Genomic DNA, 26957 nt, shown 5'->3' on the forward strand with positions numbered 1-26957 from the left:
GGGGTACTGCTGACGAAAACTTTCCGGATTCCAATCGGACACCTGGGGGTAATTCTAAGGTAAGGAATCTATCACAATGTGTTTCTTTCAGATATAGTGTCTTACAAGCAAGAGTTATTGGTAGAGCTTTAACATCTTTGAGCCTGACATAAAGCAGCTTAAGAGCAATCATCTTAAACCGCTCATTGCCTTCAGATTGATTAAGATTCCACAATCAAAGTTAACAGTGACATGATATAGCTTGGCTCCGTTTTGTAATCACCTTCAAAGTTCAGCATATTTCCCACTACCAGTACACATTGATGGATGGGGGGTTTTGGGGATGGGGCAGGGAGGCTGTTCTGTTATCCTGAGAGACAGCAGGTAGAGGGGGGCAGGGAGGCTGTTCTGTTATTCTGAGAGACAATAGATGAGGAAAAATTAAGTTGAGATAGCATCCCTTGTGAACGGCCACTAGACATCAAGATCTTGATAAATAGCTTTCAATTCCTTTAAAAAGGAAAGCTAAGCCTTTCTTCTGTGGAAGGTGAGATATGTAGAAGGAGGACTAAGAGTTTCTTGTTCCTCTAAAGTTTACAGGAGGTACATGGCAATATGTCTATGCTTTCTAAAGGGTTTAGTTTAATACAACACCAAGAGTTGTACCTATTGGGTACAAGCTGTTCTGCTGTTTGAAAGGTGCAAAGCTCTAGCATTCTTTGAAAATGTCCAAGCAAATGAAGGTAGGATTATCAGACTTGGTCTTGAATAAATTATAACTCAATAAGCTTCTGTTGAGTTTGACCCTGCTGCCCAAAAAGTCTCAATACCTTGCTGACTAAAACAAAAGGTTAAAGATTCACCTTTGTAATACTACAAACTACCTAGGTCCTCAAGGGATTACTCACCATTCAAAATAAATCTGTCACCACCCCTGCCAAGTATCTCAGACCCATGAGTGAGTAGCTGAGTGACTAGCTGCTCCAGTCCAGATTATTTGTTGCATTCTAGGACCTGTTCCATTATAAAACAGGACTTCAAGTCACAGAACGCTAAGGCTAAAGCTTAACTGCACCTGCCAGTCACTCATAAACCTTTTTGTGCTTCGCAGCTACGCCTCGTAAGCTTTCTTAAAAGGATCCTGGTGTGTGGAAGAGGATGATCTGTCCCACACCTTAGTAACAATTATATGACTGGTGTTCCATAGCCAGATATGACTTCCTCCTTGGTTGTACTATGTGTCTTACTTCCCAAGACAGCAGTAACATTGCTGAAGCAGGAGCAGCCCACCAATACCCATGAAGCGAATTTCAAGATTTCAATGTCTAGGACAGTACTCAGGGACACCACAATGTTGTAGATGGTGCCAACAGACTGTGAGATATATCTGGTGCAAAATTACCTTTGCCTCCACCCTGTAATGAGGATTTCAATAGCTTGATATGCAGCCTAGCACATGTGGATAATTAAAGAGATAAGGAATATAATGGATGATGTAGCCACCAGAAATACTGAATTTGTGTTGTGTAAGATCTGCTCTTCTGACATCGAAGACTGGTTAAGGTGTTCACATTAGCTCCTAAAGGCAACAGCCAAACACAATTGCATGTGCTACCAAAAAGGGGATGAATGTGGCACCAGCACTATTGCACTCATTTGCACAAAACCATCAGACATCAAGATAGAAACTACTGCATCTCAACAATTATCAGACAGGAAACACTATCAGAAACATAAAACACTTACCCACAGTTCTCTGAGAGGAAACATCAGAGTGCAACACGAGTAATGCTACGGTGTTGTGCAGGAATCCAAATTCACGAGCTTGTGCTGGGCTCCATCTCCGATTCTGTTTAGTAGAGACAGACTTGAATAGTTAATATTTAGGTGTAAACAACATTCAAGTCAAATTAAACAGACCAAAGACTGAATACTGAATAATTTGGGATCGTTTCCAAACATGAGGACCCATTAATCTGTGCAGATACTTGGGTGACAAAAACAACACAGCACGAAGAGGTGAACTGAAGAAATCACTTGTACACTGCCGCTGACCAGGTTAAAAAAATGATTATCTTAAGAGTGTAAGTGAAAAAACAATTAAAATGAAACCGGGCAAAGGACCAACTTTATCTTGAATAAGGTTAGTAAAGGACAAAAGGCTGCAAAATGCTTAAGACAAACAGAAAGGCAAATCAAAATGAATAGTGTTATCTTTTGAAGGGGTTTGAAGAATGGCCCTCACAGCACAGTTTATGCTCCTATCTATAAACATTGTCATTTGCAATAAGGGGGAAGCATTCTTTGAAGCCAGAAAGTCCAACATGAAACATCCATGGACTATATGCAAGGGAAAAGATGTGAGAGACTGAGACAGACTATAAAGTATCTGAAACATTTCACTATATGATCCACCTAAAATTTGAAAAACATCACCCAAGCTTTGCTTGCACAACCTGAAACAGAACAGGTTCTTCTGCTCTGCAACATACAACTGAAAGGAGCAAACAGAACACAACACAAGACACTTGTAGCAAAGAAACCTTTCAATCTAACAAGTGGCACGGGCCAGTTCTGTAGCTCTTGATAGAACTAAGAGATAAAGATAGTACATTCAATGCTAGAGGTAAACTCTTGTATTACTAATCCAGCAAGAACTATCAATGCAAACCTATATATATCTTAACAAGAAAGGTACCCCCCTCCAAAGTAATCCAGCTGAGGCGCTATAATCAAACCTGTTGCTGTTGAAATAAACAAAATCCACTTGTTTTTAAAAAGAAGAATCAAACGGGACAAAAAGATCAGGGGTCTAGCCATCAGTTCCATTGTCTTTTCTAGGTAACAAGACAACCAGCCCAGTCGGCGACAGGCTAGAGTAAAAAAAAAACTTCAAAAACATTTGTTAAATACAAAATTGTCTACAGTAGCTGACAGAAAACTCAATACTTTACCAAATAATGGCAAGGACATGGCAATGAGCGCAAAGGGAATCAGGGAAGCTGTTCCAAATATTTGTGAGTTGGTAGCTGGTAAATTCTCTATTGTGAGTGCATGGTAAATGTGCCTACTTATCCAGAAAGACTATCATTAATTTGTTTAAATTAAAAATGGCACCCTCTCTGTGTCCACTCTCTTACCACAAAAGTCTTGAAGTGCATTAAAGAAACTTGCTCCACACAAGGTGGCGATATGGCATGCAGCAAAGGCATGGTTGGGATGGCAGGGTATCATCACCCAGCTTACCCCGCTCTGGAACACTAAACGATTGGGAAATCTCAGAAACAGCAAGGGCTTTGCGCAGTGGGATGCCATCTGTATCTATACGGTGGTGGACTTGTGGGACAAGGGGAGGGTATTCTCGTTTGAACGGCTTCAGCAGCTGTACAAGCTAGCGCCCACTGAAATTTTCAGATATATACAGATCAGGCACACGCTGCTTGCAGCCTTGCCAGAAGGCACGAAAGTGCCTGAGGCCTCCCCAATGGAGGATAGGCTGGTAACAGAATATATGCAAAAACGGGCCACATCGTTTACATATCGAAAACTCATTAATAACCTGCCAGATCCCACAGTCTCCCTTAAGGAAAAGTGGACGCGCGAGGTGGGGGACCTTGACGAAACGGAATGGCAGGAGGCATTGGCCTCGCCGAAGGAGGTGGGGATACCCTCCAGACTCAGGCTGGTACAGCTCAAAGTGTTACATCGCATATACCACACTAGGTACACCCTATGCAAGATGGGCAGGGCACACCATCCCTATTGCCTCAGAGGATGCGGGGAAGAGGGGACATTTTATCATACAACGTGGCAGTGCCCCAAGATAGCGGACTATTGGAAAACAAATAATGAGGACAATGTCACAAACAGAGAGGGTGTCCCTAATCCCTGAACCAAGAAGATGCCTGCTAAATGTCTGGGAGCCGAACAACCTCACGCACCATGCGCAGGCATGTGTCACGATGGGGCTGATGGTAGCTAAGCGAAACATAGCGCAGAGATGGGGGGTGGCAGAGGTTCCTTCTTTAGCAGCATGGTGTAAAGACATGGATATGGCCATGATGGCAGATAAAACTGTGTTTACCAATCTGGGCTGCCCCCAAAAATGGAGAAAGATATGGGGGGCATGGAATAAATTCCGGGGAGACATTTGTGAACCACCGCCTGACCGTGCTGATGAAAGTCCGGAGTGGGAGTAATAATGTGGGGGTTAGAATGAACATAGATGATTTGTGTTGGGAAATGAATAGTAACTGTTAGACCTGGCACCTTGGCGTGAGTTTCCCTTCCACTTTTTTTGCTAATGTGCCTCCGATGTTTTGCTGGTTTTCCGATACTCAGGGCACTGCGCCACGGCCGACCCGTGCCGCAGTGCAAGTGCTCCCTACTGTAAATTGTACATGCGATTGGTATCCATGATTGGTTCATTGGATTTACTGTTAGTCCCTAGTAAAGTGCACTAGGAGTGCCGGGGCTTGTAGATGCCAATACTGCTAGTGGGCCTGCAGCGCTGGTTGCGCCACCCACCGAAGCAGCCGTAAAGATGTGTCTGGGAACTGCGACCGCAGAACCCGCGTGCGGTCTCGTACTGTCACGCTAGCTGGGCAAGTGCACCCACTTGCCAGCCCCCGAACCTTCCCTTGACTACATATTAGTCACCCCTATGGTAGGCCTGCGGGCAGGGTGCGTTGTAGGTGTAAGGTAGGACAAGCCCTGATGTGTGTGGCATGTCCTAGTAGTGACTTACAACCAAAATCGTATTTCGCTATTGAAGGCTACCTGCTTCCGTTAGGCCAGGCTGAGCTGCTGGAATTGTTACACCCTATAATCCCAGCAGGCTCAAGGAGCATGGTAGCGAGTCGTGTTTAGTATGCCTGAACTCAGGATGATAAAATATTTCTTGTAGTCAAGTTTATTTTAGTATCCTGGGTTTGCAAATGCTACTTTTAGAAAGTTAGCATTTGCTTGTCTAACCATTTCAGCCCGCCTCTGCTGGTATGTGTGTCTGACTGTCTGGGATGTGTGAGTGACAGGGCTGGGGGGATGACAGGTGGTGAATGCGCAGATTACACCTTAGTGGGAGGTAGGAGTGGCTCTTGACTCTGGATCTTGCTGTGCTCTATCACCACAATGCTGGCTCCACCCTCCTGGGGAGCGACTGATGACTCAGCCGACACCTGGCCCAGGACGGGCGAAGCCCCATCAACAAGGTGCTTTTGGCTGCCCCTGTCCACACAATGGTGGCTCCACCTCCTGTGGGGCGTCTGATGCGCCTGCCCCTCACACTGAAAGCAGAAGCCGGAGTACACCCACCAGAGTACTCAAGGACTGAAAATGGCTATGCAAAGGCCCCCCTGGCCTGCGAGAACAAAAGAAAGACCATATAAAAGAAGGAGCCCTGCTCCTTGAAAGTTAGATCCAGTTTGGGCTACAGAAGGAACTCTGCCCGACGAGAAGGACCGTGAAGGACAAGGAAGGGTACGGTCTCTTGCCTGTGTCTGGTGCCTTGCTGCCGAAGGAGAGGAAAAAGGAAAAGACTACGAGAAGACTTTTGCTTGACAAGACTTTGTGCCAAACTCTGCTGAAACGATCTCCAAGGGCTTGCTGTGAACTTGCCCCCTGACCAGCGCCCCAGGACCAGTGGGCGCTACATCCTGAAGAAAGCGACTGTGGGTGCTGCTTATCGCCGCAGTACCGACGGAGGAATCTCCTCCAAGGCAACGACATCCCCCTGACCACCGTGACCGGGACCCAAAGCAAGAGCGAGAGCAACGTGAGGTCCAGCCGCCGCTGGCCCAAACACCGTGACCGCAACTGCACCGGGAGCCCGAGAGCAAAGTGAAGGAGGACCTGTCCGATCCGAGCTCCCGAGTTGACTGCGCCACGAGCAGCCAATCCACTTGCAAAGACGGACAGTCGCCCTGTGAGAGTCCTCCTGGTCGGTACCCTGCCAGACAGCTCAGCTGTGAGCGCACAGCTACCACCGGCACTTGGCTGGGTACGTCCTGCACTTGAGGACCGTACTGCACCTTGCCGCCACCACACAGCCGCCGCCTCCAGGGTCGGAGCGGACGACGAGGAAAGGACCCTGCCGCCACAGAGCACCGCTGCCCCGGATGACCCGTGACCTGCTCGGCTGAGAGCCGCAACGACCAGCGACCCCGGGAAGGCAACGCGACGTGGGACAGCTCCCCTGGAAACCGCCCGCTCCACAAGAACTTTGTTGAACCGGCCAGAAGGCCCTAAAGAACGCTTATTGCTAGAAAGAACTGTGGCAACTTGAACTAAGTAACTTGGAACCGCTATTTTAAAGCCTGATAACTGTATTCACTTGCCTGCTTGAAGTTTATATAAAGAGATATATTTTCAAAGAATACAGTTTGGTCTCATTGTGTGGTGGGTTGGTTGTGACGGTGTAATATTGCAGGTGTTTAACCCTATGTGCCCCAAAGATTAGCCTACGACTGCTTAAGCCACACTACCTAGAGGGTAAGCAGAGGTTGTCTGGAAGGTAACCCTCAGCCCTGACGAGGAAGAGAGTCCCTGCTTGTCGCTAGTGTCGCCACTGCGCCAACTAGAGCCTCCCCCTTCCTACAGTAACAGACAGAAGTGTTTTGATGATAAATCTACTCTGTTAATACGGAACCATAACCTGATAGTGCTGTATGAGGTGTACAACCTGTAATGTTTGCCAGTGTGCGTTGAAAACAACAAAACTGATTTAAAAACAAAAAAAGAAGATACTTGTTCCATGATTTCTATGTGTGGAATATAGAATAACTGAGCACATCAAAATCCAAAAGTAAGGCCACCTGTATTGGACAACGAAACAACAAGTATTGTTAAACTTGTGCATATATTACATAACTAAGGAGGAAGGCAAAAGCACAAAGCTCTTTTGTAATAGGAGAAAATCTAGGCATATACGATAGCATACATAAAACAACAGGTGGATTTAAAATCCCTAGGGTATCACCTCTCAGCTCTACAATGGAGACCCTGATCTAGGATAAACAGCCAGCAGAGTCACAGTACTATCACACAATTGCAAGCTTTACATGCTATAAGGCCAAGATAACAGGCCAATCAACATGGTGCTGGGAGGGGGCGTGGCTGGCAGCCTAGCATGGCGGCTGTTATATAGAGGAGCTCCGGACCTGGGCTGCATAATCCTGAAGTACGTGGCCGAACTGTTGCAGGACGGGCATTAAAAGTGTGGAGCAACGCAGTTCCGAAGGCGCAGAAGACCCAACGCTGAATATCAGAGAGGACGAGCGTGCCCTGCAGAGGTTATGACTTCGGAGGCCTGGTGGCGCAGCAGCCTACAGTACGCGAAGACCTGCGACGGTAATGAAATGAATGCTATCGCACCCGCACGGCGGTGATACTGCCGCGGTGGCAGGGGGAATCAGCCTCGGGACCAAGGTTACCTCACTCCGGGAGCCGCGACGGCAGGAGCCACGTAAGTGCGACCATGCCGAAGGTGTGCAGAGACAGCAGGCCCAGTGATTAGGTGAGCCGCAGGGCTTTAAGTGGGATGAAAAAACTGGGGGGGTCTCTCGAAGGGGCGTGGCCAGTGTAATTAGGGGCGTGGCTTTAAAATACTTGCGCTAAAAATCTGTGTTTAGCATAGTGTGCCGCTTGATTTTGCTGTTTCTGTGATTAGATCCAGATATGTGATACAACAAGTAAGGACTGTTGTCTTTGTCAATGGTTATTAGTTGCATAAGATAAATAAGCAGCAACTATGGCTTGTTACATATAATATTGAAAAAGCTTCAGCTTAAAGCCCCGGTGCCCCTACTGAGGAAATAGAAATTTTACTCGGCCAATGTGTCCCCTGTGTGTACCCCACGTTTAGTGTATGTTCATGTCACTCAATGCACTTTCCCTCTCATGCCTGTAATAATAATGCCTCTGCATTTCCGTCCCACATTAGAATGTCTGTTACCAAGCCTTCCATGAAAGAAATGTTAATTCTGCACTGAGGCCTATGTTGCCAATGTATTTGCATGGTGCACGTTTAAAAGTCGAGATGAACCCGTTTTGTGGCTCAGCCTGAGCCAGGACCCGAATTCGGGCTCCGTGTCTCCAGACACTCTGAAAGCTGCAGCTCAGCTATGTATCCCTGACCTCTCGCATACTTTCTGCTTCTCCGGCCTGCCAAGACAGTATTTTGCACACAGTTATCTACTTGCTCCACAGAAACACATTCCTGCTTAGTGAAGAAGGTAAACATAACCCGCCTGCAGAAGATAGGGCCTAGCCTTTCTGTCTCCGTTTTAAGTGATTTACAGAGCTTGCATCCATAGAAGGCCCATGGCCCCCACGCAATGCACAACGAAATATATGCACACACTGGCTCTTGGTGATGAGCAACCTTTGCTCGAGCGACCTTTACTTCAGACAATACATCCTCTAAACCCAAGATATCAGATAATACCAGACGTGCAGGTCGTCCTGACACTCAAGGCTTCTCTACTAGATCGAAAGTCAGCTCCCCCCAGCTTTCCCCAGTTACACGTTAATTGTACGTCATGACCAAGTTGCGCGCACAAGTAGAGTAAAGGTTCCTGCTGACCATGCAGACCCCCTCCATGTATTCACTCACCTATGACACACCTATGACTCCTCAAGGGAACGCCTACATGTACGCCTCCTTACACGCCCTTTTGCACGCCCATGTGCTCTTATCTCTCTCTTTTGCTTGCTCCTCCTGGAGCGCTCCGCCTTCTCTATGCAACGTAATGTATTTTTAATGTATAAATAATGTACTCTGTGAATAAAGTTCAGAAGACCCTTCCTGAACCTTAATGGTGATGGAACCCGATTCTCCCTTAACTCGAGTTACTGAAATAAAGCCCTTTTGAATCGGACACCACGGACTCTGCCTCTCATTATATGCATGACCCTTTGTTTAAGTATAGAAATTCCGACTAATATTTAATTTACCACATAATCTGGCGCCCGAACAGGGACAAGTCCCCTTCCCCACGCGCCGGCGATGTAGGTCCAGCCCTTGCCCCCTTCTACAGCCGTGACGGACTTCAAAGTGTACACGACAGCGGGACTTCCTGCTTACTCCCTCAGGCCCACGGAGGAGACGGACTCCGACCAGGCATCCACACGAGGCGGTGAGGATTGCGGATTGCGGATCATCCCAACCAGAGCCCAAGCCGTGAGAGAGCAAAGTCCGAGGTTTCCAGAGGCCCACCTGTTCCGAGGCGCATGCGCAGCACCGCAGTATCGAGTTCACGCAGTATCGAGTTTCCGAGGCCTTCAAGTTCTGCTTCCCGGTGAGTACCGTTATTGGGAATGCATAAAGAATAAAGTTTCAAGACGGGTTCATTTATTTGAGCTCGGTAAAGACGTGTCTGGTCACAAAGGCACGGTAAAGACGGGTCCATTTCGGTGGGCACGGTAAAGACGTGTCTCTTTATGAGACCGGTATGGTTGTACTGTATTCCAGTGCATAAAGTTAACGGTTTTCAAGTTCATGTTCTTCCCCATGTATCAGTTAAAATGTATCTGTTTTTAATGTTTTAGTGTTGTAGTGTGAATGATTGTTTCAGTCAGTCTATTTTGGTGTATATTGTGTTTGTCAGTTCGTTTCAACATGCCACTGTTTTCGAAATTACGTCAGATAGGGACCAGGAAAGGGATACTCGAAGAGTCAGTCCCCGTCCCGCCTAGAGACACACCTGGTCATTTTATGTATAATAAATATGGGCTAGATGCCATATTGTTTTTAGACTTATGGGTAGATTACACAAAGGATCTAGAGGAGAAGTATAGATGGCCTGCCTCAGGAACATGGGATTCTGAATGCATTATGAAAGTAGAGGAAGCGCTATGGAAAAGGAAAGCAAGACCGTCCCAGAAAGATGCCATTGAATTATGGCGTAAGGAAGCGCATAGGAGAGCAGAGAAAGAATTCCATCAAGCAGAGAGAAGTAAACAAGCAGCGGAAAAAGCCAGAGAAAAAGAACTGCGGGAGGAGGGGGAACGGGTCAAGGCAGAACAAGCTGATAGAGAAAGAAATGCCCTCGTTGCTGGTATTTATCCTGTCCTTTCAGAAGAACTAGCTAAAGTGACCCCCTCAGAAAAACACTGTAGGTCGCATACGCCACCACCAGTACCCTTTAGAGTACGTAGACAGAAGCCGACAGCCTCTGAAGCTTTTATTTCCTCCTATCTAGAAGAGCCCGCACCGGACTATGTAAACGCAGAATTCCCTCCGCCCCCACCACAGGATCAGCTCCTACAGTTGCAGCTTCCGCAGGTCGTGAAAGACGACGTAGGTCAAGGGGCAGTGGGAGGGGGGCCACCGCCAACGACACGAACACCGCTAGGGCTACCACGAACGCCACAAATGACATCAACACCATTTAAGTATGTAGGCGGAACAGTTCCACGTTGTATATACGATCCAGTACCAGGAGAGGGTGCAATGCTCGTGTTTTCACTAAGATTAAGACATGCTGTCGACTATTTGATCACATTACCAGGCATGAAGGAACACCTAGATAAAATATACCATTTCATTAGAACGGGGGTGGGACCCGAGAGTATAGAGGAGGCCATGGAACACAGAAAGGTGGAGGTTAAGAACATGATTTTACGTTTTATGATTAACTGTCTGATCAGGGAACAAGACCAACCAGATAGAGACGTAAAGAAAGGTCTGACGGATTGGAGTGACAACATAGCTGCCGGTCGGCATGACAGACAGGGACAGACAGAATGTATGTACAAGAAAATACGAAAGGAGATCTTAGAAATACACAGGGAAGAGTCTGACGGGAAGTATGAGTCATCACCGGAAGATGTTGAGCCAGAAACCGAGGAAAAGGACAAAATGAATTACGTAGGCAAAGCACGACCGTTTGACAGGCCCAAGTGTCAAGACTACCGTAAACAGGGACATTCTATAAAAGAAAGATATTCCCTTGAAAATCTATTCCAAGCTACTGAAAAAGCACTGAAACGACGGGTAGAGAGCGAGAGACCCCACACCCCACACGAACAGGAATTAGTCCGGTCAGCCGTCCAATGGGTGTCTAATTCTAACATATATAGCAGTGATATAGTGGCTCAGACCTTTTTGAGCCTTCCACCGAACGAACAGCGTTTGGCTGGTATTTACATGGTTCAACATTTGATCACGTTGTACGAGAGTCAATATTCTGATCCCGGTCCATTGTATAAATTACTGGACGATATACTTCTAGAAAGATGGACAGACTTAGGTACTGAATTAATCAATGTCATTCTGGACCAACGACATAAGTACTTGACTTCTCTGACCACATGCATGATTCCCGCCCCACACCACGACAGAAAGAACTTACACATAGACAGACAGAACCCCCTACGAGAGGTACATCCCGTCAAAAATACAAACGGTGAGCTTCAACGAGTGTATGTTTACACACCCTTGACGAAACTAGAAATACTGGAAATGAAAAAGATGTTGCCCTGCCATGATAAAGACCCGGGGGGGGTTTCACCGTGAATTAAAAGACATTCTCCGCATAGGGGATTACACGTATGCTGACATTATAAAACTTTTGAAAGTACTGTTGCCTGCTGGTATTTATGAAAAGCTTAAGGAAAAGGACTGGGAGGTGGGAGAGAAAAAGTTAGTTTGGGCAGAATTGGAAACAGAGGATAAAGGACGGCACCCTGGTGTTGGTCTTGGGGATAAAGCTAAAGCACTACCTGAACTCCTAATACAGGTTTTGCCGAGACTATTGATTACTAAAAAGGAAGATTGGGATGCTATTTCAGCCTGTAAACAGAAACAAGACGAGGACACAAGTGATTTTTATTCTAGATTCGAGAAATGTTTTTCTATTAATAGTGGTCCTAAGCCCAGTAGTGAGTCATATCCACCTCTTTTCGTGAGCAAATTAGTAGAGAATTCCTTACCCCCGATCAAGAATAGAGTACTGAAGGTTGAGAGTACCTGGCAAGCAAATAGCCCTTCCCAAATGTTGCAAATGTTGCAATATCACCAGAACAGAATTAGAGAGGAACAGGATCATGAAAAGAGACGCATGAAAGATACGAAAATGAAAGTGCTGGTTGCCCAAACGGTACCAGCTAATGTGAACAAAAAGGGCACGACACTTGTTAATGGGAACTGTAATTATTGTAAACAGCCAGGTCACTTCGTAAAAGATTGTGCTGTCCTGAAACACAATATAGCTACAGGCAAGACAAAAGAACGACCGCATCCTCCTAGGCAGAATAGCACCCCACAGAACACGCAACAGACAGTAGCGAATTTTCCACCCCCACCACCACCTGCCACACAACATGCCACACAACAAATGTACCAGTACACACAGTCGGACTATCCAGAATACCAACAGTTCTCATGAAACAGCCTAGAGAGGGAAGTTGGCTTGCCCCTTATTGAGGTTCCTGTAGATCAAGAGGGTCCCTATGTACATAGTCGTGTATTGGGAAAAGACAGAAAATTTCTGATTGACACAGGGGCGAGCAGAACTACCATCAGCCATGACGAGGTTCCAGGGGCACCCCTCTCAGGCTCACAGAATGTTTCCCTGGGATTTTCAGGAAAGCCTATTGTTAATGAAGTGTCGAAACCAGTTTCCCTAGGGGTCGGTCCATTGTCACGTACCACAGACTTGTTACTTACTAAATCATGTCCAGAAAACTTGCTTGGCATAAAGACATTAAAAGAACTAGGAGCAGTTATATGTTGTTCTCCGGAAGGAGTACGACTGTTCTTATGTGATTTTAAAGGACATTATGTGTTGAGGGATTTTGACCACAGACTCCGGAATGTACCACAGCACTTATGGGCACAAGGTCCGACTGACGTAGGTTACATGCACATTACACCACACCGTGTCACTCTCAAAACAGGAATAGTGCTACCACGTATCCGACAATACAAGTTACCACCTGATGCCGTAGTAGCCTTACTGAAAATTGTTGACGAACTCATTGCACAAGGGGTGGTAGTGGAGACTGATTCGAATGTATGTAATTCACCTGTCATCCCTATTCTTAAACGAACAGACCCTAATGCACCACCAGTTTACAGATTAGTTGTTGACCTTCGAGAATTGAACAAATGTGTAGTCCCTCAATACCCAGTGGTTCCAGACATTTCTTCATTACTGACTGCTATTGATTCTGAGGCAACGTTCTTTACTGTAATTGACCTGAAGAACGCCTTTTTCAGTGTCCCAATTCATCCAGATAGTCAGTACCTCTTCGGATTCAGTTTAAATGGACGCAGCTTTAAATTTACGAGAGCTCCCCAAGGTTTTACAGAGAGTCCTAGCATTTACAGCCAAGCATTAAAAAGACAGCTGGACAGTATTCACATGCCTGCCAACACTGCACTGCTCCAGTATGTAGACGACATCCTAATCACAGCACGATCAGAACCAGACTGCGAAAATGCATCACTGACAGTCTTACACTTCCTGGCAGATAAGGGGCACAAAGTGTCCCCTTCGAAGTTGCAATTCTGTGCACAGCAAGTGGTGTACCTTGGACACTTGCTGTCCAAGAGGGGTAGACAGCTGACACAAGAACGTATTCAGTTAATTGCTAACCTTTCACAGCCCAAGACACAAAAGGAAGTACGGGCCTTTATTGGCCTCACTTCATACTGCAGACAATGGATTCCCCAGTATGCCTATCTAGCCAAACCACTCATACAGTTGACAACTCAGGAGGCAGCGTCTTCGACTGTCCTCCCTTGGACACAAGAACATACTCTTGCATTTGAAGAGTTAAAAAGAGCCTTATGCCAAGCACCAGTTCTAGCGACTCCTTGTTACAGTAAACTTTTTACGCTTTTTGTCACTGAACGAGATGGAACAGCATTATCTGTCCTCACACAAGATCAAGCAGGAAAACACAAGCCTTGTGCTTATTTTTCTAGTACACTAGATCCAGTGGCCCAGGCTCTGCCTGCGTGCCTGAAATCAGTTGCAGCAACAGATCTAGCTATAAGACAGAGTGACTCCATAGTGTTAGGACACCCCCTGACAGTACAGGTTCCACATGCAGTGGAAGTTCTCTTGAACAGGACACAGACACAGCACTTGACTGTAGCAAGACTGACAGGATATGAACTGACGTTATTTCAGCCACACACAGAGATCAGACGATGCAATATTCTCAACCCTGCTACACTCTTGCCCTCAAGCACAGTAGACACTGCACCACATGACTGTTTGGAAGTAATTAATACAGTGACGAAACCAAGACAAGACCTGACAGATATTGCACTGCCAGACCCTGACCTAACACTCTATGTAGATGGTTCATGCATGAGAACAAGCACAGGAGAGGTAGTGGCCGCCTATGCCGTGACCACTGATACTGAAGTTATAGAGACACAAAGAATAGACACACTGTCAGCACAAGCAGCAGAGCTCATCGCTCTGACACAAGCCTGCATAAGAGCCAAGAACTTGAAAGTGAACATATATACAGATTCACAGTATGCTTTCGGTGTTGTTCATGACTTCGGAGTGTTATGGAGGGAGAGAGGTTTCCTGACCTCTCACGGGGCCAAAATTCAGCATGGTCCCCTTATTCAGGCTCTGTTAGAAGCAATACATTTACCTGCAGTCATAGCCATCCTGAAATGCAAAGCACACACGAAAGTTACAGAAACCATTTCCCAGGGTAATGACCTGGCAGACCGAACAGCTAAACTTACAGCTCAGACACCAACAGACACGACAAAGACAGAGGTATCATTACCGACTAACAGCATGACAGTCAGGGATCCTTCACAAGATGTACTCGACATACAGACACATGCCACTCCAGACGAAATAAAGAAATGGACTGAACAAGGAGGGGTTCAGACTGACCAAGGTTGGATGACTAAAGGCAAAGCTACATGGTTTCTCCCAGACTCTATGGTACAAGTCATCATAGACACAGCACATAGTCCAGCACACTTAGGAGAAAAGGCAATGGTAGACAGCTTACAGAACATCTGGTTTAACAAGCACCTACGTGCAGCAGCGAAACAGAAAGTACGTACCTGTATGATCTGTTGCCAGTTCAATCCAGGCAAAGGCATTCCGGTGGAACAAGGTGGATTTCATCCTCCTGACCATCCTTTTGAAGTTCTCCAGATGGATTATATCCAGATGGACAGATGTAGAGGTTACAAGTATGTCCTGGTAGTTGTATGTGCACTATCTAGATGGACAGAAGCGTATCCAGTCCCAGATTATACTGCTGTGACCACCGCCAGGCAATTGGTACGAGAGTTTTTCCCCAGATACGTATTGCCCCGTGTCGTGTACTCAGATAACGGTCAGCCATTTTCTTCTGAATTAATGAAACAAGTGTCCCTTCTGTTAGGATACCAGTGGAAGTTTCATTGTGTACGACACCCAGAAGCAGCTGGACTTGTCGAGCGCCATAATCAGACACTTAAGACGAAATTAGCAAAAGTCTGTGCAGAAAAAGGCGTGGATTGGATGGTAGCCTTGCCGGTTGCCCTCTTTTACATGCGTATGGTAGCTCACTCCAGAACAGGCCTATCTCCTTATGAAGTGGTTTTCGGTAGACCACCGAATATGTGGGGTACGCCTATGCCTAAGAAAATAACTGATGTTGACAGTAACATGCTGACAGATTACCTGGCTTCCTTGATGTCTGCACTACTCTCTTGTCGTTCACAGGTTGCCGCCGCCTTCCCCGACAACACCCAAGTCAAGGAACATGCCATCGTCCCTGGTGACCGCGTATATATTCGGAACTTTGATCGATCAAGCCCCCTTGAGCCGCGCTGGAAAACACCGAAATTAGTTTTGCTCACCACAAGGACTGCCGTCAAGGTCGAAGGACGTAAAGGCTGGCTTCATGCCCAACACTGCAAAAAATTCTTTGGAGATTCCGGAACTTTGATCAAAAGTAAAGACAGTCCCGATAGTACAGACTCTAAGCCCCCTTTGCTAGAAAAGACTCCGCAACAGGAATATAGGTCCAAGTTACGATCTAGTAAGTCAGACAGCGTTTAATTGTTTAAGTCCACTAGGTGGTAAATCGGTTAGACAGGTTCCTGACATGTATAAGATCGTAGACCAGAATAGTAAAAAGAGCGAAATGAAGGAAAAGTACTGCAAGATATTACGCAGTAGATGTATAGTAACTCTGATTTTTATGTCTCTTTTGAGTATAACTGTAATATGTATCAGCTTGGCACTACATGTTTTCTTTCCTCCTATTGCCTCACATATACACTTTTCCTTCAATGACACTGTAGAGCACACATTTAGTGATCTGCCACCCCATGAACTGTCATATCGACTAGCTCTGCGCAACAATACTTTTATTCGAATGTTACACCATTCTCATCAGACCAGCAATGTAACAAATTGCTGGGTATGTGGCCGACTCCCACCTTATCAGAAAACAAAGGGAGTTCTGCCCCTCTTTCCTTTTCCGTTCTCGCACAATGGTTCGTGCGGAGCATGGTTTGCTTTAATGTCATCACTAGACAGAAAGTCCACAGTTTCCCAGGGCGATTGGATATGGGGAGATTTGAATAAAGTAATGAATGAGGCATGTTTTCCAGACGAAGACGGTCTTCCCCAAAGGAAAGGGACCGATTTAGAGAATGAAGTGTACGAACAAGGAAATGCTTCCCTTAACTTTATGATTCTGAATGTCCAGTCCGAGAAAAATACAGGTCCACCGTTCACATCAGTCCTACCAGTAAAAGGTGAATTGTGCGTTAGAAAGAAAGGATCGGTACGTTTGGGACACAGTGATTGTAATACTGTAGTCGAGTTTACTGATAAAGGAAAGTCTACTTTCAAAGCTTCCCGTCATTCCTATTTCATTTGCGGTCAGACAGCCTATGTAGTCTGCCCTTAGACTGGGGTGGGACATGTTATATAGTGTTCCTGCTGCCACCCGTCTTTCTAGCCCCATCCCATTATCATCGAGATTCACGACTAGTACATGTTAGACACAGGAGGGAGATCGATTCCCCAGTGGTTGATCAGACTGAGACAGCTTGGGAGCAATATACAGATTTCAATAAAGGATTCTTTTTCTTCATAGGTCCTGTCCAAAACAGTACACTAATACGCAGGTTAACAAGAACTCTCGAAGCAGTTGTAAATGAGACTGCATCTGCCCTGGCGAAATTGACCGAGGAGCAGTCTGCCATGCGACTTGTTGTTCTTCAGAATCGCCTTGTTCTTGACGTCATCATGGCAGATAGGGGCGGGGCTTGTAGAGTGATCGGCTCCAATTGTTGCGTGTTTATTCCAAATAACGCGCCATCCGTGTATGCAGCAATAACAAGACTCCACAAGATTGTTCATGAGATACATCAAAACCCAGGCACATGGAATTGGTCCGGTTGGCTCTGGAATGTAATATCAGCATGGGGATGGAAAGGGTTGTCGTTCCTAGGAATGATATTGATTATTATATTCGGTTGCTGTCTCTGTCTGCAATGTGGCCCGGCGATTTGCGGCTTGTGTGCCACTGCCTGTATTCCCCATCCAAGTATACAAAAGAAAAAGGACGAACAAATGATGCTGTATGATCAGATATACGGTCTCATGAATATAGATGTGTCCTGAAGGGCACAGTAGGGGACAAGGAGGGAATGAGGAAATAGAAATTTTACTCGGCCAATGTGTCCCCTGTGTGTACCCCACGTTTAGTGTATGTTCATGTCACTCAATGCACTTTACCTCTCATGCCTGTAATAATAATGCCTCTGTATTTCCGTCCCACATTAGAATGTCTGTTACCAAGCCTTCCATGAAAGAAATGTTAATTCTGCACTGAGGCCTATGTTGCCAATGTATTTGCATGGTGCACGTTTAAAAGTCGAGATGAACCCGTTTTGTGGCTCAGCCTGAGCCAGGACCCGAATTCGGGCTCCGTGCCTCCAGACACTCTGAAAGCTGCAGCTCAGCTATGTATCCCTGACCTCTCGCATACTTTCTGCTCAGCCGAGAGGGGCCTAGTCCGGCCTGCCAAGACAGTATTTTGCACACAGTTATCTACTTGCTCCACAGAAACACATTCCTGCTTAGTGAAGAAGGTAAACATAACCCGCCTGCAGAAGATAGGGCCTAGCCTTTCTGTCTCAGTTTTAAGTGATTTACAGAGCTTGCATCCATAGAAGGCCCATGGCCCCCACGCAATGCACGACGAAATATATGCACACACTGGCTCTTGGTGATGAGCAACCTTTGCTCGAGCGACCTTTACTTCAGACAATACATCCTCTAAACTCAAGATATCAGATAATACCAGACGTGCAGGTCGTCCTGACACTCAAGGCTTCTCTACTAGATCGAAAGTCAGCTCCCCCCAGCTTTCCCCAGTTACACGTTAATTGTACGTCATGACCAAGTTGCGCGCACAAGTAGAGTAAAGGTTCCTGCTGACCATGCAGATCACCTCCATGTATCCACCCACCTATGACACACCTATGACTCCTCAAGGGAACGCCTACATGTACGCCTTCTTACACGCCCTTTTGCACGCCCATGTGCTCATCTCTCTTTCGCTTGCTCCGCCTGGAGCGCTCCGCCTTCTCTATGCAACGTAATGTATGTTTAATGTATAAATAATGTACTCTGTGAATAAAGTTCAGAAGACCCTTCCTGAACCTTAGTGGTGATGGAACCCGATTCTCCCTTAACTCGAGTTACTGAAATAAAGCCCTTTTGAATCGGACACCACAGACTCTGCCTCTCATTATATGCATGACCTTTTGTTTAAGTATAGAAATTCCGACAGGGTAATATTTAATTTACCACACTACCACAATGTTGCTGCTCTTGCGTTTCAGAAAGAGAAGGGAAATCCAGAAAGAAAATGACTCTTTAAAGGATTTCCCTCCCACCCCCCACAAAGCTCACCTGGCATGACGTCATGCCGTAACTTCTCCACTAGTGAGAAGAGAGCAGTGTGGGGAGCACACATCGATGTGCTTGCTGTCTCAAAATGGGTCTCTATCAGGCTGTTTTGCGCCCTGGCACTTTTTTCCGGACTGCAGTAACAGCAAACTGCTGTCTCTGCAGTCCGGAAAAAAACACACCACCTGTGCCAGGGGTCAGAGCCCGATAGAGACCAGTTTTGAGGCCCCCTTTAAAAAACTGCTGGTGCTCAGACCCCTTGAGACCTGGCCCACTTAAAGCCCTCAGGCCAGGGATGCGGAGCCGCCTGCTCCCCTGCCGAACTGAGTGACGTCCTGAAGTGGCACTGCGGGCGCCGCTCGGCGTGTGCGGACGGAGTTGAGGACAGGCTGTGCGCGCCGCGGAGGCTGCCCGCAGACGGAACGGGAAAAGGCGCTTAGATTGCGACCTTAGTACAAGGTGCGCTGCTTATTAAGGGACTCTGTCTAGGGCTAAATGACTTACGCGGAGTAAATGGAGGCAGAGTAAGCCAGCACATCCACATAACTGACTCTGTGATACCAGTGGGAGCGCAGCAAGTTGAACACCCCCCACAGTGACAGAGGAGGGTGTGTATCCACGGCACACTAGAAAGGATTTACCATTGCCACATCCAATGAGACCAGAGACAACGGCACGAGCCCTGCGAGCACTGCGGTGAAGGGGGGCAGACGGAGAGAAGCCTGCAATAGCCCTGTGGTAGACTGCAGAAGGTGCATGAAGCTATGCTGGGGGATATTGTGCCAGCGAATACAGGTATTGCAACTGCTGGATAGGCAGAACGGATACCTGCGACCCCCGCCTCATTGAGTATGGGGACTGTTGTATAGTGAGACCTACCCCACTGTAAATGATAGGGGACAAGTAGACAGAATGAGTGATCCTGAATGGTACCTAACAAGTGTAGGAGCTGTGGTGTGGATGCTGGGAGGAGTACTGGTGAGGTGCACTGGTGCACTGCGACTGACACGCGGAGGACTGTACCCACTCTGCTCGAGCTGCCGGTTGGATTGATTCGCATGATGGGGCACAAGGGAGTGAAACAGCAAGACCAGGGGGAGCAAGATGTTGTCCCGGACACAGCGGCTCTTGCGCCTCACAAGCCCGGGGCTGCATGTACTCTGTAGACGGAAACACCCGCATCTGGAGACAAGCTGGATCTTATACTGCAGGAAATACGTGAATCACGGAAAGCAATAGAATTACAAATTGGGACCCTGACTACCGGCCTTAACTTGCTCTGAGCAGACCACGCTAAACTTGCGGACAAAGTGAAGGATAATACCACAACACTGGAAGAGGTAGTCCTGCGACAATCGCAAGCTGAAACCAAGTTCACACAACTGCAAGACCAAGTGGCTACCCTACTAGACAGGGTGGAAGACGCAGAAGGAAGGGCCTGACGTAATAACATAATAGTCATCGGGCTGCCAGAGAACAGTGTAGGAAATGACGCGACGAGATACATGGAGCAATGGTTCCAGGAACACGTAACCACTGAAGGACTCTCCACACAATATTGCATAGAGAGAGCACACAGGATACCTACCGGTCGTCCTAAACCGGGAGCCCCGCGTCGCCCTCTCATTGTAAAATTGCTGAACTTTCGTGACAGGGACATTCTCCAGCCAAATGCAAGTGAGTCATCTCAGATAAATTTTGAGAACACAAAAGTCTCGCAGTACCCAGAATACACTATTCTGGTGAAGAAGCAGTGATCTTCCTTTATAGCAGTCAAGAGGAAACTTCGAGACTTAAACCTGAATTATGCCCTGCTATTTCTGGCGCGTTTAAAAATAATGCACAACCAAAAATCCTATGTCTTTGAAAGCCCAGGAGATGTGGAAGACTGGCTAGAGGTGATTGTGAGAAGTTAGCCTGGCATATGTTGTCCACTATTCCAGTCTAAACGACCCTTATGATGGTGGTTGTAAAGTCAACCTTATAGATCAGCTATCCTAGTGGTAGCATGGACCAGCAGTCTTAGGCTAAAACTTTAGAGAGCATGTGAAGCAAGCTGTTTTACCATTATATTCCTTTGAGTACCAAATGAAAGGACACCACACAAGGTATATATCAAAAATATATGTATTTATTACTAACACAACCCCTCTGAACTCTTTATGAGGTCAGAGATCGAGATACATTACAAGTTACTCATTAAGCATACTATAAGTTGCACAAATACAATTCTGCCCTAGGGGCCTCACAAACCATATACTAAGTAAGTGGTATAAGAGCCACTTCAGGAATAGTGAATAGGCCTAGAGCCTAGGGAATCGCTGGAGCTACACTGGACAACCAAGGGATTGGAAGTAGGAGGCCCACAGGAGACGCGTGCAGTGTCTAAACACAGTCGCGAGTTACCATAGAGTTATAATGGGAACGTTAAAGTTACAAAGTAGTTAATTAAGGACACTTCCGGATGGACTACAGTAAACCCTTTCAAACTAGGACACTTCGAGAGTCAAGACCCACAGGGGCACCGGAGTTCTCAAGTTACCTCACCCAGGGAAGCCGGGTACATAGGTGTCTTTCGTGTTGGGTTTCGTCGCTGTTTCCAATGGAGAGCTGCAAAGAAGTGCTGCAGGCGACCAGGAGAAAAGTGTCCGGGTGAATCCAAGGGTGGATTGAAGATGCGAAGGACCATGAAAGCAGAGGGGACAGAGACTGGGTCACTAGCCAGTGACCAGGAAGGAACCAGGCGAGGTCGAGTGTTTCAGGTGAAGAAGGTGAAGCTTGTCTCTGCAGCCACGAGGACCAGGAGGCGTCGACGACGACCAGGAGCTGGATTCGAGCTGTCCCACGAAGTATATAGTTGACTGCGGTGTCCGTATCGGGATTGGACCCAACAAGCCTTGGCAAACGCAATCCACGCAGGAAGGGAAGTTTGGCTTCAGTACATACAAGCAAAGTCAGGGGAGCTTCTTTGCAGGGAAGCTGGCGCGAGCCTGGAGCAACCAGGCCAGCGGTGTAGATTCAAAGAAAAGTCTTCAGGGTGCTAACTAGCCAACGACCAGCAACCGGGAAGACGCGCCGAGCTGAAATTCAAGAGCAGGGCCCACGCGGCATTCCTGGAGTGTGGAGGGCTGAGCTTCGGTGCAAATGGCGCTCGGGTCTGGGGCTTCTCAAACCCCAATGCACAACTTCGAGGGTGCCCCGGTCGTTGCACTGTTAGCAAAGTGCAGGTAGTCCAGGGTGTCCGGTCCCACGGCTCTCGTGTCCCCCACAGATCTTAGCTTTGCTGTGGATCAGAGTCGGAGAAGTCTGGAAGGAGTAGTTTCTGTCCTGTAACTCCAGTTCTGTAGTAGGGGTATCTCTGTTATAGTCATAATCTAGTGAATAGTCCCGCCCATGTGCGTGGACCCCGGCAATCAAAAATAATCTCTTAAGTTGTCAAAATAATGCAGAAACTGCAAAGACACTTAAGAGAGAATTTAAAGACAAATAATGCAGCCTATATCCACAGGCTACACTGTCCAGTACTTCAACTAGAAATTCCACCAAAAAAACACCACACATAAAACAGCCTGCAGTTTCTACCATAGAGAAACCTGCCTCCCCCAGTCAAAGACTCTGGAATGATAGAGAGGAAGGTAGGGAGAGACAAGCCCCATAGGCTGCCATTATGTGGCTTAAATAGGATACTGTGCCTTTAAGAGAACTTTCCAGAACTTCTCCCAGTATCCCAGAATGCATAGCAGGTCCCTCTACTTTCAGTTCTTTTTGAAGGCGAAGCACGCCAGACCTGTCGCATTCTTTACATGATGAAAAATCTCCACCGGGGAGGAGGGCGGGCGCTTATGACTATAACAGAGATACCCCTACTACAGAATGAATATGCTACTTACCAGTATGCATCTGTTCTTGGCATGTAGGGCTGCTAACATTCATATCTTAGCATTAGATCGCCACCTAGTGTTGGGTCCGGATGATCGCACATTGTTGTCCTGGAAGAGTCTTCGAAGTATCCTGAGATGGGTGGCTCTTCCCCTGGACTACAGTGCGCATGGGCATCGGCTCCATCCCCAGATTGTTTTTCGCCATTGTGGAGGATGGAGTGAAAAGTGTAAAGGATGTCCATGCTAATGATTGAATACAATAGTATATCTGCAGCTGCGACGGGCACCGGGGAGGAGGGTGGGCGATATGAATGTTAGCAGCCCTACATGCCAAGAACAGATGCATACTGGTAAGTAGCATATTCAGTTCGAGGCATGTGGGCTGCTAAATTCATATCTTAGCATAGAATACATAGCAGTCCCTCCATTAGCGGCGGTTGCCCGTGCCAGCTGCAGAAACCTGAAAAAGTGTCTTGAGAACAGCCTGCCCTACAGCCGCTTGCTGTTTGGAATGTACATCAACACAGTAGTGTTTTGTAAAGGTATGTGGTGTAATCCACGTGGCTGCTCTGCAAATGTCCTCTAGAGGAATGTTTCCTAGGAAAGCCATGGATGCCCCCAACTTGCGTGTGGAGTGTGCCTTTGGGGGTATTGTTAAAGTGCGCTTGGCTTTTTGATAACAGATTTGAATGCACTTAACAATCCATCTGGCTATTCCTGCTTTGGAAATTGGGTTGCCTTTGTGTTGTGGTGAGAAGGCAACAAAGAGTTGTTTCGTCTTCCTAAAGTGTTGTGTCCTGTCTATGTAGTACATCAACGCCCTCCGTACGTCTAACGTATGGAGCATTCTTTCTGCCACTGTTTGTGGGTTCTGGAAGAATGCCGGCAAATCGATAGTTTGGTTGAGATGAAAATGTGACACCACCTTTGGAAGGAATTTGGGGTTAGTACGTAGCACTACCCTATTTGGATGAATTTGAATGAAAGGCTCTTGTATTGTGAGCGCTTGCAGCTCACTAACACGCCTTAGTGACGTAATAGCAATTAGGAAAGCAACTTTCCACGTTAGGAATTGCAGTTCACACGAGTGCAGTGGCTCAAATGGTGGTCCCATCAGTCTGGTGAGGACCACATTGAGGTTCCACACCGGAGCTGGCGGTGTTCTTGGGGGAATAACTCGTTTCAGACCTTCAAGAAACGCTTTAATGGCAGGCACCCTGAAGACCGAGAGATGCTGCCTATTTTGAAGGTAAGCTGCGATGGCGGATAGATGTATCCGAATAGAAGTGAACGCTAGGTTGCACTTATAAAGGTGTAACAGATAGCAAATGATGTTAGGGATAGATGCATCTAGCGGGTTTATGTCATTGTCCGCACAGTAAATGACAAAACGCTTCCATTTTGCGGCATAGCATGCTCTGGTTGACGGCTTCCTTGCCTCCTTGATGATGTTCATGCATTCAGGAGGTAGGTTGAGGTACCCAAACTGTAAGACTTCAGGAGCCAGATCGCTAGGTTGAGCTGTTGCGGATCTGGATGCTGAATTTCTCCATGGTTCTGCGTCAGAAGTCTGGGCGTGAGGCGCAGTCTTTGATGCGGCACCACTGAGAGTTCGAGGAACGTGGTGTACCAGGCTTGGCGCGCCCACGTTGGAGCAACTAGGATGAGTGTCATCGAGTGTTGCCTTAGTTTTCTCGCCACCAGTGGTATCAGAGGTGTCGGGGGAAAAGCGTAAGCAAATTTGCCTGACCAGTTCATCCATATCGCATTGCCCTGCGATTGGGGGTGTGGGAACCTGGCGGCGAAGCTTTGGCATTTTGCGTTTTCCCTTGTGGCGAACAGGTCTATGTCTGGACGACCCCACCTTCGGAAGTACGGCTGGAGTACCGATGGGTGTATCTCCCACTCGTGCATTTGATGGCTGTATCTGCTGAGCAGATCCGCCATCTGATTGTCCTTCCCTGGGAGGTGTTCTGCCATGAGGAAGATGTTCCTCTGAATGGCCCACTTCCACATGCTCTGAGCCAGGTGAGACAGCTGTGGTGAGTGGGTGCCCCCCTGCTTTTGGATGTAGTACATCGCGGTCATGTTGTCCGTCCGGACTAACACCACTTTGTTGCATAGATGTACAATGAAGGACTTGAGTGCCATGAAGATCGCCATCAGTTCTAGATAGTTGATGTGCATCTTCTGTTGCTGCGTCGACCATAGTCCCTGCACCGTGTAAGTGAGCAGATGAGCTCCCCATCCCTGGAGAGATGCGTCCGTTGTCAGGATAACCTGTGGCACTGGCTCCTGGAACAGTCGGCCCTTGCAAAGGTTGTGTGGAGTCCACCAATGCAGAGAGGTGTATGCCCGACTGGTAACCAACACTAGGTCTGTTAATTGTCCCTGAGCCTGTGTCCACTGATTTGCTAAGCACTCCTGGAGCGGGCGCATATGCAACCGTGCGTGAGGGACTATGAAGATGCAGGAGGCCATCATGCCTATCAACTGCATGAACACTCTTGCTGGAAGTGAGTGTCCCGGTCTGAACTTCTGGATTAAAGACTGTATGCCGTCTATCCTGACCTGGTTTGGTTGCGCCTTGGCCGTCAGGGTATTGATTGTTGCACCCAGAAACTGCCGGACATGTGCCGGCTGAAGGTGTGACTTTGGGTAATTCAACGAGAAACCCAGGTCGTGAAGTAGGTGAATGGTAGTGGACATGTCCGCGGCGCACTGCTGTTCCGACCTGGCTTGCACGAGCCAGTCGTCGAGGTAGGGGTAGACATGGATGTTCTGCCTCCTGAGGTGCGCTGCTACTGTCGCCAGACACTTGGTAAACACCCTTGGGGCAGTTGTGACTCCGAAGGGTAGGACTTTGAACTGATAATGCGTGCCCTGGATAGTGAACCTGAGGTACTTTCTGTGGGACGGATGTAGCGGAATGTGGAAATAAGCATCCTTGAGATCTAAGGTTGCTAAGAAGTCTCCTTTGTTTAACATAGGAAGAATCTGTTGCAGTGTAAGCATATGGAAATGCTCTGACAGTATGTACAGATTGAGGGGACGGAGATCCAGAATTGGTCTGAGAGATCCGTCCTTCTTTGGAATGAGGAAGTACAGGGAATAAACCCCTGTGCCTTCCTCCCCCACTGGCACGAGCTCGATTGCCCCTTTTTGCAGCATCACCAACACTTCCTGCTGCAATAAGTGCAAGTGCTCTGCGGACATAGGTCTTTGCCTTGGTGGAATGTTGGGTGGAGTGGATTTTAACTCTAGACAATAACCGTACTGGATAAGCTGTCGCACCCACCTGTCTGTGGTGATGTTGATCCAGACGGGCAGGAACTGCTGTATTCTCCCCCCGACAGGTGTTAAGTGGTCGGGGGGCAGTGACAGCGAGTCACTGGCTGCTTGGGGCAGAGGAGCGTGAATTGTTGCCTCCTTTGCCGCGTCCTTTGTTGCTGTTTCCCCTGTAGCCCCTCTTGTTTTGTTTGGGGTACGAGGATTGTGCTCCACCTCTAGGGAACTGTGACTGTTGACCCAACTGTCCTCTGGTGACTCCACGGGCACCTGAGCGACGAAAATTATTGCCACGAAACTGCTGTGATTGTAGGGCCCCCATAGATTTAGCGGTTTCAGTATCTTTTTTAATTTTTTCCAGGGTGGTGTCAACATCTGGACCAAACAGTCTATCCGGATTGACTGGTTGATTAAGTATGGTTGTTTGAATGTCAGGTTTGAACCCTGATATGCGGAGCCACGCCTGTCTTCTGAGCATAACACTGGTGTTAATGGCCCTAGCGGCTGTGTCCGCGGCATCAAGTGCACACTTTATGGCCGCGTTGGAGATTAGTTGTCCTTCCTGTATAATCATTTTGGTGCCCTCTTGAAACTGCGGAGGCAGGTGTTCCACAATCTGCTCTAGTGTGTCGTAATGTGATCTATCATAACGTGCCAGTAGTGCCTGTGTATTTGCAATACGCCAGAAATTGGCAGCCTGCGCAGCCACTCTTTTGCCTCCTGCCTCTAGCACTTTGGACTCCTTATCCGGGGGAGGAGCTTCACCCGTTGTTTGGGAGTTGGCCCTTTTGCGTGCGTTTGCGACCACCAGGGAGTCAAGCGGCAACTGTCCTCGAATGTATGCAGGGTCCGCAGGCGCTGGTCTGTACTTTTTTTCAATACGTGGGTTGACCACCCTCGC

The 26957-nt window shown here is 47.4% G+C and overlaps 1 protein-coding gene across 3 annotated transcripts in view; it reads right to left on the reverse strand.

Moving 5' to 3' along the window:
• USP24 (ubiquitin specific peptidase 24) overlaps nt 1-26957 on the reverse strand; it is a 1909144-nt gene that overhangs the window by 239712 nt on the left and 1642475 nt on the right. For all 3 annotated transcript variants that reach the window (XM_086952711.1, XM_086952716.1, XM_086952707.1), the window contains exon 58: nt 1726-1828. In XM_086952711.1, the coding sequence (XP_086808837.1) occupies nt 1726-1828 (103 nt within the window). The remainder of the gene's footprint in view (nt 1-1725; nt 1829-26957) is intronic.

The sequence above is a fragment of the Lissotriton vulgaris genome, chromosome 1_1, assembly GCF_964263255.1.
Source record: "Lissotriton vulgaris chromosome 1_1, aLisVul1.2, whole genome shotgun sequence".
Lineage (NCBI taxonomy): Eukaryota > Metazoa > Chordata > Amphibia > Caudata > Salamandridae > Lissotriton > Lissotriton vulgaris.